The 15,860-nt window shown below is 60.8% G+C and overlaps 1 protein-coding gene across 1 annotated transcript in view; it reads left to right on the top strand.

Moving 5' to 3' along the window:
* The window catches only part of Ryr1 (ryanodine receptor 1), a 109,492-nt gene that overhangs the window by 41,576 nt on the left and 52,056 nt on the right, over positions 1 to 15,860 (top strand). The window contains exons 37-62 of the mRNA XM_055594688.1: positions 601 to 712; positions 1,814 to 1,960; positions 2,869 to 3,142; positions 4,034 to 4,148; positions 4,246 to 4,378; positions 4,809 to 4,903; positions 6,043 to 6,178; positions 6,366 to 6,552; positions 6,636 to 6,744; positions 7,738 to 7,858; positions 7,935 to 8,104; positions 8,770 to 8,990; positions 9,076 to 9,166; positions 9,951 to 10,091; positions 10,409 to 10,572; positions 10,701 to 10,779; positions 10,969 to 11,058; positions 11,632 to 11,772; positions 12,150 to 12,224; positions 12,302 to 12,377; positions 12,657 to 12,780; positions 13,171 to 13,286; positions 14,086 to 14,153; positions 14,244 to 14,365; positions 15,020 to 15,069; positions 15,502 to 15,562. Of these exons, the coding sequence (XP_055450663.1) occupies positions 601 to 712; positions 1,814 to 1,960; positions 2,869 to 3,142; positions 4,034 to 4,148; positions 4,246 to 4,378; positions 4,809 to 4,903; positions 6,043 to 6,178; positions 6,366 to 6,552; positions 6,636 to 6,744; positions 7,738 to 7,858; positions 7,935 to 8,104; positions 8,770 to 8,990; positions 9,076 to 9,166; positions 9,951 to 10,091; positions 10,409 to 10,572; positions 10,701 to 10,779; positions 10,969 to 11,058; positions 11,632 to 11,772; positions 12,150 to 12,224; positions 12,302 to 12,377; positions 12,657 to 12,780; positions 13,171 to 13,286; positions 14,086 to 14,153; positions 14,244 to 14,365; positions 15,020 to 15,069; positions 15,502 to 15,562 (3,218 nt within the window). The remainder of the gene's footprint in view (positions 1 to 600; positions 713 to 1,813; positions 1,961 to 2,868; positions 3,143 to 4,033; positions 4,149 to 4,245; positions 4,379 to 4,808; positions 4,904 to 6,042; positions 6,179 to 6,365; positions 6,553 to 6,635; positions 6,745 to 7,737; positions 7,859 to 7,934; positions 8,105 to 8,769; positions 8,991 to 9,075; positions 9,167 to 9,950; positions 10,092 to 10,408; positions 10,573 to 10,700; positions 10,780 to 10,968; positions 11,059 to 11,631; positions 11,773 to 12,149; positions 12,225 to 12,301; positions 12,378 to 12,656; positions 12,781 to 13,170; positions 13,287 to 14,085; positions 14,154 to 14,243; positions 14,366 to 15,019; positions 15,070 to 15,501; positions 15,563 to 15,860) is intronic.

Below are 15,860 nucleotides of genomic sequence, written 5' to 3'. Positions count from 1 at the left end.
TGCTCACATCCCCAGCCTCAGCCCCAGCCCCAGCCTGGGCTCTGCTCACACCCCCAGCCTCAGCCCCAGCCTGGGCTCTGCTCACACCCCCAGCCCCAGCCTGGGCTCTGTTTACACCCCCAGCCCCAGCCCCAGCCTGGGCTCTGCCCACACCCACAGCCCCAGCCCCAGCCTGGGCTCTGCTCACACCCCCAGCCCCAGCCTGGGCTCTGTTTACACCCCCAGCCCCAGCCCCAGCCTGGGCTCTGCCCACACCCACAGCCCCAGCCCCAGCCCCAGCCTGGACTCTGCCCACACCACCAGCCTCGGCTCTGCCCACACCACCAGCCCCAGCCTTGGCCTCGGCTCTGCTCACTCCCAGCTGAGGCCGCTGCTGCTTGACCCTGAACTCCCGTATCGGCTTCTCACCCTCATGAGCTAAGCCAAGCTACCAAGACTGAGCGCACCCTTTCCCCAGCCTCCGCCTCTGGTCCCCCAAGCATTCTTTGCTGACTCACATTTGGCCTCGTAATCTCAGAGAGAGACCTACAGTTAGCGCCGTGACCTCTGACCCTGACCTGAGGTCGAAGTCCTTTACTCAGGTGTTTAATCTTTCTGCAGATCAACATGCTGCTGCAATTCAAAAATGGCGAGGATGAGGAAGAGTGCCCGCTCCCTGAAGAGATCCGAGAGGACCTGCTTAACTTTCACCAGGACCTGCTGGCCCACTGTGGTAAGCAGAGGCGGTCGGAGAGCCCGCCCCAAGGCTCGCTGCCGCCATCTCTCCCGATGTTGAAGACTCCCTGATCTTAAACACCCCTGTAGGGGCTGGAGAGATGGCTCATCAGTTAAGAGCACTGGCTCATCTTCTAGAGGGCGTGAGCTCGATTCCCAGCACACACACACACACACACACACACACACACACACACATGGCAGCTCGCACCATCTGTAACTGGTTTCAGAACATCCGGCTAGTTTTTCTGGCCATTTCGTGCAGACACACGGTGATCAGACATACATGCAGGCAAAACATTCTCAAGAGTCCAATAAAAATAAATACATCTTTAAACCGGCCGTAGTGGTGCACACAGGGAGGCAGAACATCTCTGAGTTCGAGGCCAGCCTGGTCTACGTAGTGAGTTCTGGGACAGCCAGGGCTACGTGGTGAGACCCTTGACAAATAAAAACTCCATGTATTGGTGCCGTGTAATGGTCGGTTGAGGGAACGGCTGGATGTGCTGCCGACCAGACAGATGACGGTCAGGAGGGTACCTAAGTGGATATCCGGGGGATGCACCTGTGAAGAGCTGGCTCTGGGCGGGTGGTTGGAGGGTGTGCAGACTGATTGACAGATTCATGGATGTATGGTCATCAAGGGGTGGCAGCCGGTAAAAAGGCTGCCACCAAACTCGGCAAGCTGAGCTCAAGCCCCAGGCCCCGCACTGTCAGAGAAGAGAACCGATTGCTCCTGAAAGTTGTCCACTGGTCTCGTGTATGTTTTGGCATGCGCGCGCGCGCGCGCACACACACACACACACACAAAGTAATAAGGATTTTAAAGAAAGATGGATGAAAAATAAATGGATGAATGGATGGACAGACGGATGGATGGATGGATGGATGGATGGAAGAATGGACAGGTGGATGGATGGATGGATGGATGATGGATGGACGGACGGACAGGTGGATGGATGGATGGATGGATGGAAGAATGGACAGGTGGATGGATGGACGGATGGATGGACAGATGGAAGGACGGATGGGCCGATGGAAGGACGGACAGATGGATGAGTGAGTGAGTGACACCCTGTACCTTCCTGACCATCTCCAGGGATCCAGCTGGAGGGAGAGGAGGAGGAGCCAGAGGAGGAGACGAGCCTGGGCAGCCGCCTGATGAGCCTGTTGGAGAAGGTGCGGCTGGTGAAGAAGAAAGAGGAGAAGCCTGAGGAGGAGCCGGCGCAGGAGGAGCCCAAACCTCGTGAGGACCAGGGATACCAGGGGCGGCCGGGCGGGCAGCTCTGTCTGAGACCCGAGCTCACAGGGAGCAGGAGTTGCGGGGAAGGTGGTGTTTGTTGGAGACGGGGTCTTGCTGTCCAGGCGTAGCTGGCCGGGTGGCATTGTCACCCACCGGCCATCTCGCCTGGGATGGCGGCAGCTCCAGCACCGAGGTGGCTTCCTGTTCCTCGTGGTGCTAGTTCATGCAGTGAGGTGACCACGTGTGTTAGGAACGTGAGCTCAGTGTTGGGTGCCTCAGCGCGAGCTGTGCTAGCCACACCCCAGACGGCCTGTCCGAGGGGGCTTCGTGTGCAGGCTCCCAGCCGCTGCAACCCCGTTCCTGCACACTCGGGTCACGTGACCTCCAGGAGGTGCGCACGGTACACATAAATGACCTCACGGAAGCACACACTCCATACACATGACCTCGAGGAGGTGCGCACAGCCACACAGAAATCGTTTGGGGGTTGTTTGTTTGTTTTGAGAGGACATTTCATTATGTAGACTTGGGACTTGCTATATAAACTAGGGTGGCACCAAGCTCACAGAAATCCTCCTGCCTCTGCCTCCTGAGTGCTGAGATTCAAAATGTGAGCCACGGCCGCCTGCCCGTTTTTGTTACAGAGAGAGAGAGAGCATGCCTGCACACTCATGTACAGCTGGCTGCAGAAGGAGGGAAGAGGGGAGGGAGGGAGGGAAGGAGAGAGGGAGGAAGGAGGGAGAGAGAGGGAGGGAAGGAGGGAGAGAGAGGCAGGGAAGGAGGGAGAAATTGATTGAGTAGAAAATGTCCCTGAGTCCAGGCCCATGTGGCAGGGGGAGGCAGGGCAGCTGGTGACAGGGACGGGCCCCTCTGCCTCAGAGGTGCAGCCCAGCGCCCTCGCCTTTCCCCAGAGTCCCTGCAGGAGCTGGTGTCCCACACGGTGGTGCGCTGGGCCCAGGAGGACTTCGTGCAGAGCCCGGAGCTGGTCCGAGCCATGTTTAGCCTCTTGCACCGGCAGTACGACGGGCTGGGCGAGCTGCTGCGCGCCCTGCCCCGGGCCTACACCATCTCGCCGTCCTCCGTGGAGGACACCATGAGCCTGCTGGAGTGCCTGGGCCAGATCCGCTCCCTGCTGATCGTGCAGATGGGCCCGCAGGAGGAGAACCTCATGATCCAGAGCATCGGGTGAGCGCCTCCCCGGAGCTGGCTTGCCGCCGGGAGCCCTCTGTCCTTCCCGGGGCGCTGCCCAGTCTCCGGGAAGCCCTGGTCACTCCCGGCAACCTGCTGTTTCTGAGCTTAAAGCCCTCTGCTGGGACAAAGGAATGACGTTGCCTACCTCGCAGAGAGCAGAGAGCCCACGGGGCTTCCAGGACCTGCTGACAGGGACAGGGTAGCGCTTGGGGTCTTGCTAGCTCAATGTCTGGGGCCTGTCATAATAGCACTCAGGAAGCTGAGGCAGGAGGATGTTGAGTTCCAGCCCATCTTGGGCTATACAGGAGGTTGTAGACCAGCGTGGGATACGCACTGAGACCCTGTCTCAGAATAACAATACATATTAATAACTGCGCCAGTGAGGTAATACCTGCACTCAGCAGGTAAGGGACTTGCTGCCAAGCCTGAGGACCTGAGTTCGAGCCTCAGGGCCCAGAGGGTAGAACGAGACAACCAACTCTGGCCAATTGTCTGTGGGATGTGTGTACCCACCCCTCATGCGTGCAAATAAATTCGTGAATAAATGAAGAGTAGTTTCTTTAAAAAACTATACAGGGGCTGGGGCGATGGCTCAGTGGCTAAAAGGGCGTGCTGCTCTTCCAGAGGACCGGGGTTCAATTCCCAGCTCCCACACCAGCAGCCCACAGCTGCCTGTAACTCTAGTTCCTGCACGCACGCGGTACACACGACCTCACAGAGGTGCACACTTACACACACATACGAAAATACAACGTAAGAGCTGTCTTAACACATGTTAAGTCCTGAGGCACTGAGAGCTCTGTCATCACCATGGCGACCGTGGGTCTCCCGGATGCGCCCCCCCAGGCGGCGCTAACCTCCTAACCTCCCCTTCGCTGTTCACAGGAACATCATGAATAACAAAGTCTTCTACCAGCACCCCAACCTGATGCGCGCGCTCGGCATGCATGAGACGGTCATGGAGGTCATGGTGAACGTCCTCGGGGGCGGCGAGTCAAAGGTGCAGGGCCTGGAGGGCTCGGGGGCTGGGCAAAGGCCCTCGGGGCGGGCGCTCACCGCTGGCCCTCACCATTGGCCCTCCCGCCCGCTCCCCGCAGGAGATCCGCTTCCCCAAGATGGTGACGAGCTGCTGCCGCTTCCTCTGCTACTTCTGCCGCATCAGCCGGCAGAACCAGCGCTCCATGTTCGACCACCTGAGCTACCTGCTGGAGAACAGCGGCATCGGCCTGGGTGAGCGGCCCCGGGGCCCGGATTACCCTCAGCTGCGGAGTTCGGGCCCAGCCTGGGCTACAGGAGACCCTGTCTCCAAAACAAACAGAACCCAAACCTGGGACGCAGAGGCTCAGACGGCCTCCACCCCCAGCTCACTGAGCAGCCGGACACAGAGTCCTGAGAGGCGGGTTCGAAAGCGCAGACCAGCTGAGGCCTCAGCCCCTGCTGGGAAAGGGGCAGTCAGGAAGGGCTGCCCAGAGGAGGTGGCACCATCAAGAGCGGGGGGGGGGGGGGGCTGGAGAGACGGCTCAGTGGCTAAGGCTTTCTGCTCTATCAGGAGGGGCCCAAGGCCCTGACTCAGCCACCCATCACCCCAGCCCTTAAGGATCTGCCTATGGGAAGGCAGCGGTCTGCCGAGACGTCCACCCTGACCCCTCTGTCCCCACAGGCATGCAGGGCTCCACGCCGCTGGATGTGGCAGCCGCATCTGTCATCGACAACAACGAGCTGGCCTTGGCGTTACAAGAGCAAGACTTGGAAAAGGTGCGGTGGGAGGAGGCCTGGCCAGGCCTGTGGGCACATGCTGGCCCCCAGCACCCTGTGCAGAGCGATGCCGGGCATCCCGGGGCCCAGGCAGAAGGGGGCTGACAATCAGCCAGGGGCACCTCCACTCTGTGCAAGAGGGGCTGGGATAGGGGGCCACACTGCCCGCTGGACCACACTGCCCCGCTGGGCCCCACTGCCCACTGGACCCCACTGCCCGCTGGACCCCACTCCCCGCTGCGTGGCCTTGGTGCTTGTCAAGCCTGAGTGAGAGGCTACGGGGGGGGGGGTGGAGTTGAGTAACTAGAGTCAGCGAGTATTCCTTGCCCGGGAAAGAGACGGCGTCTTCTGACCCCTGTCACATAGTCTGCCCGAGTGTAAGCAGGACTTCTGTGGAGCTTCGATGGGCTCCTCTTTAAAAGCGTTCAAAGCCAGGGCTGCCAGTGTACTCCTTTAATCCCAGCACTCTGAGGCAGGGGCAAGCAGGTCTTGTGAGTTTGAAGCCAGCCTGGTCTACATAGTGAGTTCCTCATGGCTGCACGGAGAGATCTTGTTTCAGGGAAGAAAAGGAAAGACTGGTTAAAGGAAGCCCCACTGAGAAGGTGACATTTGAAGCTGGTCGCCGTGGCACACACCTGTGTTCCCAGCACTCAGGGAGGCAGAGGCAGATCTCGTGAGATCGAGGCCAGCCTGGTCTACAAAGCGAGTCCAGGACAGTCGAGGCCACACAGTGAAACTCTGTCTTGAAAAATTAAAAAAGAAAGGGAGAGAGAGAGGTTTGACTAAAGCTCAGAATGACCGGGGCAGCCAGCTAGACCCAGGGGAGGGGCAGTGCCTTGTCCAGCCTGAGAGCCACCGTGAGAGGAGTCCTGTGACCTGTGGGCCGCTGCCCGGATGCTGGATTGTATCCCAAGGGGGACAGAGCCAGTGCTGGGCAGGGGCAGGATGGCCTGACCCCTGTTCGTGGGGCGGATTAGGATAAGGATGCCCAGGAAGGGGACAGCACGGGCGGAGAGGAGGCGGATGAGGCGGGCCAGCTTGCTGGGGCTGCTGCAGTGCGAGGGGCTGAGGGGCTTCAGGGGAGGTGACTGACTGGAAAGGAGCGCGGCCGCGGGCTGAGCTCCCTCTCCGCACGGCAGGTGGTGTCATACCTGGCAGGGTGTGGCCTGCAGAGCTGCCCCATGCTCCTGGCCAAAGGGTACCCCGACATCGGCTGGAACCCCTGCGGGGGGGAGCGCTACCTGGACTTCCTGCGATTCGCCGTCTTCGTCAACGGTGAGGGGGGAGGGGCGGGGGCAGGGCTCCAGCCTTCTGGTGACGTCCACACCCTGAGCCGAAGGCCTCCTCTGGGCGGGGTCCCCTTAGGTGGGCCCGAGGGTTGACAGGGCCCTGACACTGCCCTGGGTGTGCCGGGTCCCGGGGCTGCGTGGGGTCCCGCCACGAGCTCTCGAACTCTCGGCAGGTGAGAGCGTGGAGGAGAACGCCAACGTGGTGGTCCGGCTGCTGATCCGCAAGCCCGAGTGCTTCGGGCCCGCCCTGCGGGGTGAGGGGGGCTCGGGGCTGCTGGCCGCCATCGAGGAGGCCATCCGCATCTCGGAGGACCCGGCGCGCGACGGCCCGGGCGTCCGCAGGGACCGGCGCCGTGAGCAGTGAGTCCCGGCCCCTCCCCGCTCGGCGGCCGCCGTCCGCGCCCCGGGGGGGGGGGGGCCCACCGTCACCTTCTCCTCCACAGCTTCGGCGAGGAGCCCCCCGAGGAAAACCGGGTGCACCTGGGGCACGCCATCATGTCCTTCTACGCCGCCCTGATCGACCTGCTGGGCCGCTGCGCGCCCGAGATGCACGTGAGCCCGGGGGGTCGGCCGGGGAGGCCCTGGGTGGCGCGGCCGCCTTCAGCCTCAGCGTTCAGGCAGCGGGCACGTCCCGAGAGCTCGCGGCGGGCGGGACCGGGGCCCAGGAATGCCGGGCACAGGCCCGTGACCAACACACCCGCAGGGTCAGGTCCCGTAGACAAGGATGAAGAGCCAGACGACTCCAGGTGGGGGCGGGGAGGCTGCAGACAGGGGGGTCCTTCGGGGCCACTCCGCACCCTGCCGCACACACCCATGACCCTGTGGAGAGGGCATCACTGGGGCGTTGAGGACAGCCCGAGTTCCGAACCCAGCCCCAGCCGTGTGTGGTGGCACGGGCTTGGAATCCCAGAACTCGGAAGGTAAAACAGGATCAGAAGTTCAGTGTCCTCTTTGGCTACACAGCAAGTTGGAGCCAGCCTGGGCTATGTGAGAACTTGCCTCAAAAAAGCAAACAAAGGCCACCAGCTCGGTGCGTGAAGGCACCGGCCAGCAGGCCTGACCGTTTGATTTCCACCAGGGAAAGGAGAGACGCTGTGCTCTGACGGCTCGGGGGGTGCACGCCTTTCATCCCAACACCCAAGCGGTAGAGGCAGGGACCTCTGCGAGTCCCAGGACAGCCAGGGCTATACGACAGAGAGAGCCTGTCTCTAAACGCAGTGCAGCAGCCCAGAGCTAGCTGGCCAGCCAGTCAGTGGCCAGGCTGCGGCCCAGCGAGAGGCCAGTCTCAACCAGCAAGGCAGAGCCATAGAGGAAGACTCCGACATCAGCCTCGGCCTTCACGTGGGGGCACCGAAAAAGTGTGCACACGTGTGCCCCCCCCCCATTCCCACGTGCACACCCATGCAGGCGCCGCATCTCCACAGAGGCGGCTCGCTCTACCATCAGTGTGTCAGGGATGGCGGCACTAGAGCCAGCCCCCAGTGGCACGGTTGACTGATGACGCGTGCACCCCTCCCCTCCCCCCCCCCCGTCTGTCATCTCCAGCTCATCCAAGCCGGCAAGGGTGAGGCCCTGAGGATCCGCGCCATCCTTCGGTCCCTCGTGCCCCTGGACGACCTGGTGGGCATCATCAGCCTCCCCCTGCAGATCCCTACCCTGGGCAAAGGTAGAGGAGGCTGCGTGCCCGGGGAGGGAGCAAGCCAGGGGGAAGCCCAGGCCCACCGCCCGCCTCCGTCCTGCAGATGGCGCTCTGGTGCAGCCAAAGATGTCCGCCTCCTTCGTGCCCGACCACAAGGCGTCCATGGTGCTCTTCCTGGACCGCGTGTACGGCATCGAGAACCAGGACTTCCTGCTGCATGTGCTCGACGTGGGGTTCCTCCCCGACATGAGGGCGGCCGCCTCGCTGGACACGGTGAGCAGCCGCTCGCTCGCCAGCCGCGCGCCTCCGCGCAGGCCCGTCCTGACCCAGGCTTCGCCTTTGTGGTAGAAAACAAAGCCTGTGAAAATGAGTGTTGCCAGAGGGTGGGCGGGAGTCGCCCACACCTCCAGCTGAGGGCGGTGGCTGGGTGCACCCCTCGGTCAGCGCGGGGGACACAGAGGCCAGAGGGAAGCGAGGTCGCCACCTCCCGTCACACCTTCCCTCAGAGAAGGAGGCTAAGCTAAGCGTGGGGACGCCCGCCCTTGATCCCAGCACTCAGGAGGCACAGGCAGGCTGCTCACCGTGAGTTGGAGGCCAGCCTGGTCTACACGGCAAGCTACAGGTCAGCCAGGACTGCATAATGAGACCCTGCCCCAAAACCAAAAAAACTGAAGCTACAACAAAAAGCTGGGCAGGCCTGTAACCCCAGTACTTGGGGAGTAGAGGCAGGAGGATAAGCAATGCCAGGCCACGAGATCATGTGCCAGCCTGGGCTACGTGAGACCGGATGTGTGTGTGTGAGAGAGAGAGAGAGCGAGCTCTTCTGACCTAGCTGATAAGGTGTGGGCACAGATCTGGAGGAGGGAGACTTAGGAGAAGGAGTGTTGGGAGCCCGGGGGCCGCGGAGCTGAGCCCCCACCCCCACTCCCGTCCCCCAGGCGACGTTCAGCACCACGGAGATGGCGCTGGCGCTGAACCGCTACCTGTGCCTGGCGGTGCTGCCGCTCATCACCAAGTGCGCGCCGCTCTTCGCGGGCACCGAGCACCGCGCCATCATGGTGGACTCCATGCTGCACACCGTGTACCGCCTGTCCCGGGGCCGCTCGCTCACCAAGGCGCAGCGGGACGTCATCGAGGACTGCCTCATGGCGCTGTGCAGGTGGGGGCGGGGCGGCCGGGGCGGGGCGCCGGGGGAGGCGGGGACGCGCGTGAGAACCCTGCCCGGCCGGGCCTGCCCTCCCCAGGTACATCCGCCCGTCCATGCTGCAGCACCTGCTCCGGCGCCTGGTGTTCGACGTGCCCATCCTCAATGAGTTCGCCAAGATGCCCCTCAAGGTAAGGGCGGCCCCCGGCGGGCCCGTCCTCCTCCCGCGCGGCCGTCGAGGAGCGGGGGGGGGGGGGGGGAGGGCTCGCTAGCCACGCCCCACAGCCGGCCCACGGGAGGATTTCCTAGGACGCGCGCCCTGCGGCCCTGGCGCTGCCAGCGTCCCCTAATTTCCTCTTAATTTGCCTAAGTGAGCCAGCCCCGCCCCGGTTAGCATGCATGTTCTTGGGTGCGCTGCCTTCCCTCGTTAGCATTTTACTCGGTGTCCAGACCACCAGCCTTCCAGGCCGGGAAGGAGCGAGTCCATGTGGATGAACAGTAGCACAGCTATTCTGGGTGTCTGCCTACCGTCTCTCCTACTTTATCGTTTGCATGCCAGTTTGCAGAGTACCCCCAACTCGGGCCGGCTTGCATAAGACGCCTAAATTAGCCCCAACTCCAAATTGCATCCTGGGTGGGGGGGGGGGGCTCTGACTACCACGTATCTGCCCGGGGCGCTGCTGTTTCTGTTTGGCACGCTAATCGGCATAGGCACAGTTCATCCGCTAGCGCGCACGCCGCCCGGAGACTGCCGGCCTGCCTGTTTCTGGAGAAGCGGCAGGCAGCCCAGGCGTGGCTGCGCGCCCAGCCTGGCTCTCCCTGAGGCACCAGCGCTGCAGAGTAGCCGTCCAAGGACGGCTTCTAAAGATGCCACCCTCCCTCATCAGCATCTCCTTGGCGAGCGCTGCCTCCTCCGCCTCCCGGGTCGCTTGTTGCCGCTCTGCTCACGCCTCCTCTTGTGTCTCTGGCTCTCAGCTCCTCACCAACCACTACGAGCGCTGCTGGAAATACTACTGCCTGCCCACCGGCTGGGCCAACTTCGGGGTCACCTCCGAGGAGGAGCTCCACCTCACACGCAAGCTCTTCTGGGGCATCTTTGACTCCCTGGCACACAAGGTCTGGGCACCCGTGGCTTCTCAGGAGCCTGCGCGGAGGGCTTGGGGTTCAAGATCTGGGAGGACAGCCCTCCCTGGCTGGTGGCCCACACCTGTGTCCAGTGGGAGGTGGAGGCAGGGGAATTAGGGCCTCAGTCACTCCTGGATTGTGTCAAGTGTAAGGACAGCCCGGGCTACCTGACCTGTCGAAGAAACAGCAGAAGAAAATGGGGCCGGGGCTGCGGGGAGGGTGAGCGCAGGTTTGTGGGTTCCGAGAGGCAGGGAACCGGGGTCCGCTGGAAGCCCACATGACCCTCCCCTTTATCCGTGCGCCCCCAGAAATACGACCAGGAGCTCTACCGCATCGCCATGCCTTGTCTGTGTGCCATCGCGGGGGCGCTGCCCCCCGACTACGTGGACGCCTCGTACTCGTCCAAGACGGAGAAGAAGGCCACGGTGGACGCCGAGGGCAACTTTGATCCCCGGCCTGTGGAGACCCTCAAGTGAGACCTGGGCGGTGGCCACCGGTGGGCTGAGGGGCTGCGAGAAGGAAGGTTCCCGAGGGTGGGGGGACAGCCTCGGCGAGCAGGAGGACGGCCTCACCGGGCCGCCACCCTGTGTCCCCCAACAGTGTCATCATCCCGGAGAAGCTGGACTCCTTCATTAACAAGTTTGCGGAGTACACCCATGAGAAGTGGGCGTTCGACAAGGTGGGCGTTCGACAAGGTGGGCGCTGGGGTCCCCGACTGTCTGCCCTGCTCTCCCCGAGCCTGGCATCTTCCTGAGACCCCTCAGGCTGTCTGAGACCCTTACTGTCCCCGAGAGCCCTCCGTCCCCACAGCGCGCCCCACCTCATAGCCCCTGAGGCCTTCTGCCTGTCATCTTGCTCCCACCCCTAGATTCAGAACAACTGGTCCTATGGCGAGAACATTGATGAAGAGCTGAAGACCCACCCCATGCTGAGACCTTACAAGACCTTTTCAGAGAAGGTGAGCACACCTGAGGGCCTGATGGCAGAGCTCGGAAGGAAACTCCAGAATCTGGGGGTCTGGGGAGGAGCGGGACAGCTTCATGGGTTGGCAACTTTGACAAGTCAAAAGTCATAGATTTCGCCTTCTCTCAAGACCAGCTGCTTCCCACGAGGAACCCAGGACCCTTACATCCTCCTCTTAGAGAGAGTTCTTGAAGCTGCTCTTGGGAGGCAGAGGCAGGCGGATCTCTATGAGTTCTTGGCCAGCCTGGTCTACAGAGCAAATTCCAGGACAGCCAGAGCTGTACAGAGAAACCCTGTCCCGAAAAACCAAAAGAAATTAAAAAAAAAAGAAAAAAAGAAAAGTAAAGAAAGAGTCCTTGATAGCGAGACTTCTCCGAGGCTCTTGTAGAATGGGTGTCACTTGTTTACAGAGCTGGTTAGAGTCCTGGGTGCCAATCCTGACTGCCCCACTTCCTACTTCCTGGGCCCTGGTGGGTCTTCTCTGCTTGAGCCTGTGGAGACCAGGGAAGCTGAACCAAGCTTTCCTTCCGGCCCCATTCCACCCATTCTGCTTACTCCTCTACCCCAGGACAAAGAGATTTACCGCTGGCCCATCAAGGAGTCCTTGAAGGCCATGATTGCCTGGGAGTGGACGGTAGAGAAGGCCAGGGAAGGTGAGGAGGAAAAGACAGAAAAGAAAAAAACAAGGAAGATATCTCAAACTGCCCAGGTGAGCCTGCGAGGAGGCAGTGAAGGTCTGAGTAAGGGGAGGGGCTGGGAAGGGTGGGTCAGATGGCGTGGGGTGGAGAGGGGTGAACCCAAGTGGTAGAGGAGTTAGGAAAAGGGGCGGGCTGGATGGGGGGGACTGCAGTGAGGCCTGGTGGAGGGGAGGAAGGGTCAGAGGGAGAGGCAAGGCAGAGCAGCTGCTGGTCTGCAGAACCAAAGAGGAGGCTGGCTTAGAGACAGGGCCTTAAGGGGTGGGCTCGGGGAAGGGTCTGGAGGAAGGTCAGAGCTCTTCACGAGTCCATTAAACATCTCTCCGTCTCTGTCTCTCTCTCTCTCTCTCTCTGAGTCCATTAAACATCTCTCCGTCTCTGTTGCTCTCAGACTTATGACCCTCGAGAAGGCTACAGTCCCCAGCCCCCAGACCTCAGCGGGGTCACGTTGTCCCGGGAGCTGCAGGTGAGTCCGCGGACCCTCTTGGTAGGAAGCCCAGGGCCGTCTGAATCCAGGCCTTGACTCTCTGTCTCCCCTTCCAGGCCATGGCCGAACAACTGGCAGAAAATTACCACAACACGTGGGGACGGAAGAAGAAGCAAGAGCTGGAGGCCAAGGGTGAGGCGCCCACCCCTCGCACCACTGGCCCCCTCTCCCTCCTTTTCAGGCCCCAGGCCCCCAGTCACGGGCCGGGTGGGAGCCTACAGGCTCTGCTCCGTTGCCGGGTGTGTGTGTGTGTGTGTGTGTGTGTGTGTGTGTGTGTGTGTCCAGCGTCAGAGAAGAATGTCCTCATCCTCAGCACCTTTTTGGTTACGCAGGCGACTCAACCACAGGAACCGCAGTGAGAGCGGCCCGGGCCTTCCCCGGTCCCTGATTTCTAATCTTTGCCGTCCCCAGGGGGTGGGTCCCATCCTCTGCTGGTCCCCTACGACACACTCACGGCCAAGGAGAAGGCACGGGACCGAGAGAAGGCCCAAGAGTTGCTCAAGTTTCTGCAGATGAACGGCTATGCAGTCACCAGGCACGTGGTACTCTGCAGGCTGGGCTCGAAGGAAGGCGACTTAGGGGCGGAGCTTGGGGCGGAGGCGGGGCCATAGGAAGCCACCCGGGGGACCTCCTGGGGGCGCAGCCTGAAGAGTGACATCACGGCCATAATAGACGCCAAAGGCCTTTAGCGTGGGCTCTGAGCAGAAACAAGGCTACGAAGATGAGGCCAAGTGGGAGGGGCGTGGACGAAGCAAGACTCGGAGAGGAGGAAGAGGCCGGTGGAGGAAGGGCCTGCTGCTAGTGGGCAGTGTGGGCAGTGTGGGCAGTGTGGGCAGTGTGCGCAGTGTGCGCGGCCGGCCAGAGCGGTGTGTAAAACAGGGCGAGGCCTACGTCTGAGCTGACCTCTCTCCACCTCTCCGTGCAGGGGCCTTAAGGACATGGAATTAGACACATCTTCCATCGAGAAGCGATTTGCCTTCGGCTTCCTGCAGCAGCTGCTGCGCTGGATGGACATTTCCCAGGAGTTCATCGCCCACCTGGGTAGGAAGAATGTCCTCCCTTTCCTCGTCATCAGCAAAGATTGGCCTAGGGCACCGGCTCACCCATGTCTCCCCTCAATAGACGCTCAGGCCCTGCTGGCTGGGGTGGCAGGAGCGGGACAAAGACCATTCTCCAGCCACATCCTGAGTTTAGGGTCGGTTAGGATTCCACATAACTAAACCAAGTGTGCCAGGCAGTGCCCAGTGTTGGGGGAAGGGGACATCGAGAGCCAGGGAAGGGGGCGGGAGTGGAGAGCCATCTAAATAGGGTATTGGAGGGAGATGCTGATGACACTGTGACACAAAGGGGTCAAGGGGGGGTGTATGGACATCTGGAGGGGGTCCCCACCAAGGGCTTGCAAAACCCTCACCCACCTTGCCTCAGGCTGGGGAGTGGTTGAAGGGACAGTGCTAGGAAATGGGGTGCGGAGGGCTGGATTGTGCAAGTAGGTGGGAGAGGGGAGCTTGTCCTTTGCGCAGAGATAGAGTCGTAGGAGGGGTCTACACAGGGACCCAGCCCCCTGGCCAGAGCGCCTGCCTCTGGCTTGACATGGCCAGGGCAGGCGTGAAAGAGAGAGGGAGAGTTTGTTTTGTTTTGCTTTGTTCTTTCGAGACAGCGTTTCTCTGTGTAGCCCTGGCTGTCCTCGAACTCACAGAGATCCACCTGTCTCTGCCTCCCGAGTGCTGGGATTACAGGCGCGTCATGATTTCCTGACTCTGTCCCCCAGTCCCTTCCTACCAGAACATGCTGGCTTCCTCAGCTTAAGCTCACAATGGCCCCTGCCTTCCCTTCCCCACAGAGGCTGTGGTCAGCAGTGGACGGGTGGAGAAGTCCCCCCACGAGCAGGAGATTAAATTCTTTGCTAAGGTGAGGGGTGGGCTCATAACCCGGAGGGGCCGTGGGGTGCCACAGTCCTGCCCTCCTCACCCAGCCCCACCCACTTCCTTCCCTGTCCAGATTCTGCTTCCTCTGATCAACCAGTACTTCACCAACCACTGTCTCTACTTCCTGTCCACACCAGCCAAAGTGCTGGGCAGTGGTGGCCACGCCTCCAATAAGGAGAAGGAAATGATCACCAGGTGGGCTGCCCGGGACCTCTGACCTTACGGCGTTATCATCCTGACCTCTTATTCCTGAGCCTGACTCCTCCTGGCTCTGATGGGTGTTTCCGCCTTGGGATGTTCTGGAGTGACTATCTGCCCCAGTTTCCATGGGACTAAAGAGACTCCCAGGGTATAAGTGGCACAGACTGGTCCTTCTGACAAAGGCAGCTTCATATCCATCACCTCTACTGGACAGTTACTGCTCTGACTTTTCTTTTCCTTCTTTCAATGCTTCAATTGAACTTTACATATGCTGTAAAGTGTAAGCACTGTATCACTGAGCCACGCCCCCAGCGCCTCACTGGGGTATTCTAGGCAGGGGCTCTACCACTGAGCCACACCCCAGCCCCTCACTGGGGGATTCTAAGCAGGGGCTCCACCAGAGTCACATCCCAAGTCCCTCACTGGGAACTCTAAGGCCACCACTCACTCTAAGACTGACTAAGCCACCCCTGCAGCCCTCACCTGTGACTTTCAAGCTTGCTTACTCTGCCTGCCATCCCACCTCTGTGTTCTTTCCCTGCCCTGTCCTTTTGGCTCTTTTTTTCCTCTTATCATGTTACTACTTTTATCCTTTTGGCCTCCTCACTCCTTGTTCCCTTGTCCTTCTGTCCCTTTCTCTCTCTCTAGCCTCTTCTGTAAACTCGCTGCCCTTGTCCGCCACCGAGTCTCTCTCTTTGGTAAGTGCCCCTGCTCTGAGCCTTTCTGCCAGGTTCCTCTTGCTTCCTTTACTGCCAGCTCCACCTGGAAGAGAGTGGACCAGGGTCACCCTCTTTCTTATGGTTTTTTTTTTTTTCATCTGAACCTAGACCGGGCTATCCTGGGGATAGATCCTAGACTGGGTCATCCTGAGGATGGGGTCTGTGACCATGCATGCCTCTGTCCCACACAGGGACAGCCCTGAGGGGTCAGGGCTAGAAGGAAGAAAAGAGGGAGAAAGGAAGGAGGGCAGCCAGGGCTGGGGTGGGGGATACCCAGGGGACCGAGAAAGCCAGGGTGGGGTAGGTGTGGGGTAGAATGAATCTAGCCAGGAGGCAGAGTCAGAGAGGAAAGGCTTGGGATGAACAAAAGTGGGCTCTGGCCTTGAGGCCCCTTCCTCATTCTCCTCCCAGGGACGGATGCCCCAGCTGTGGTCAACTGCCTTCACATATTGGCACGCTCCCTGGATGCCAGGTACAGCTTGGGGTACCCATCTGCCCTTTAATCATGCCCCCAGACCCTTCCTGCATTTTCTGTATTCTCTGAAACCCAGCCTAGGAGACGTGGGGAGAGTCCATCTCAAGAGAGAGAAGGGAGAGCAATGGAAGGAGGGGAGGAATAGAAGGAAGGAAGGAGGGGAGGAATGAAGGAGGGGAGGAGTGAAGGAAGGGAGGAGTGAAGGAGGGGAGGAACGGGAGGAGGGAAGGAGTGAAAGGGGAGGAATGAAGGAGGGGAGGAGGGAAGGAATGGAAGGAGGGGAGGAGTGAAGGAG

Source organism: Psammomys obesus, unplaced genomic scaffold (genome assembly GCF_907164565.1).
Source record: "Psammomys obesus unplaced genomic scaffold, mPsaObe1.curated_primary_1811, whole genome shotgun sequence".
NCBI classification, from domain to species: domain Eukaryota; kingdom Metazoa; phylum Chordata; class Mammalia; order Rodentia; family Muridae; genus Psammomys; species Psammomys obesus.
This window is presented reverse-complemented; position numbering and strand designations above follow the sequence as displayed.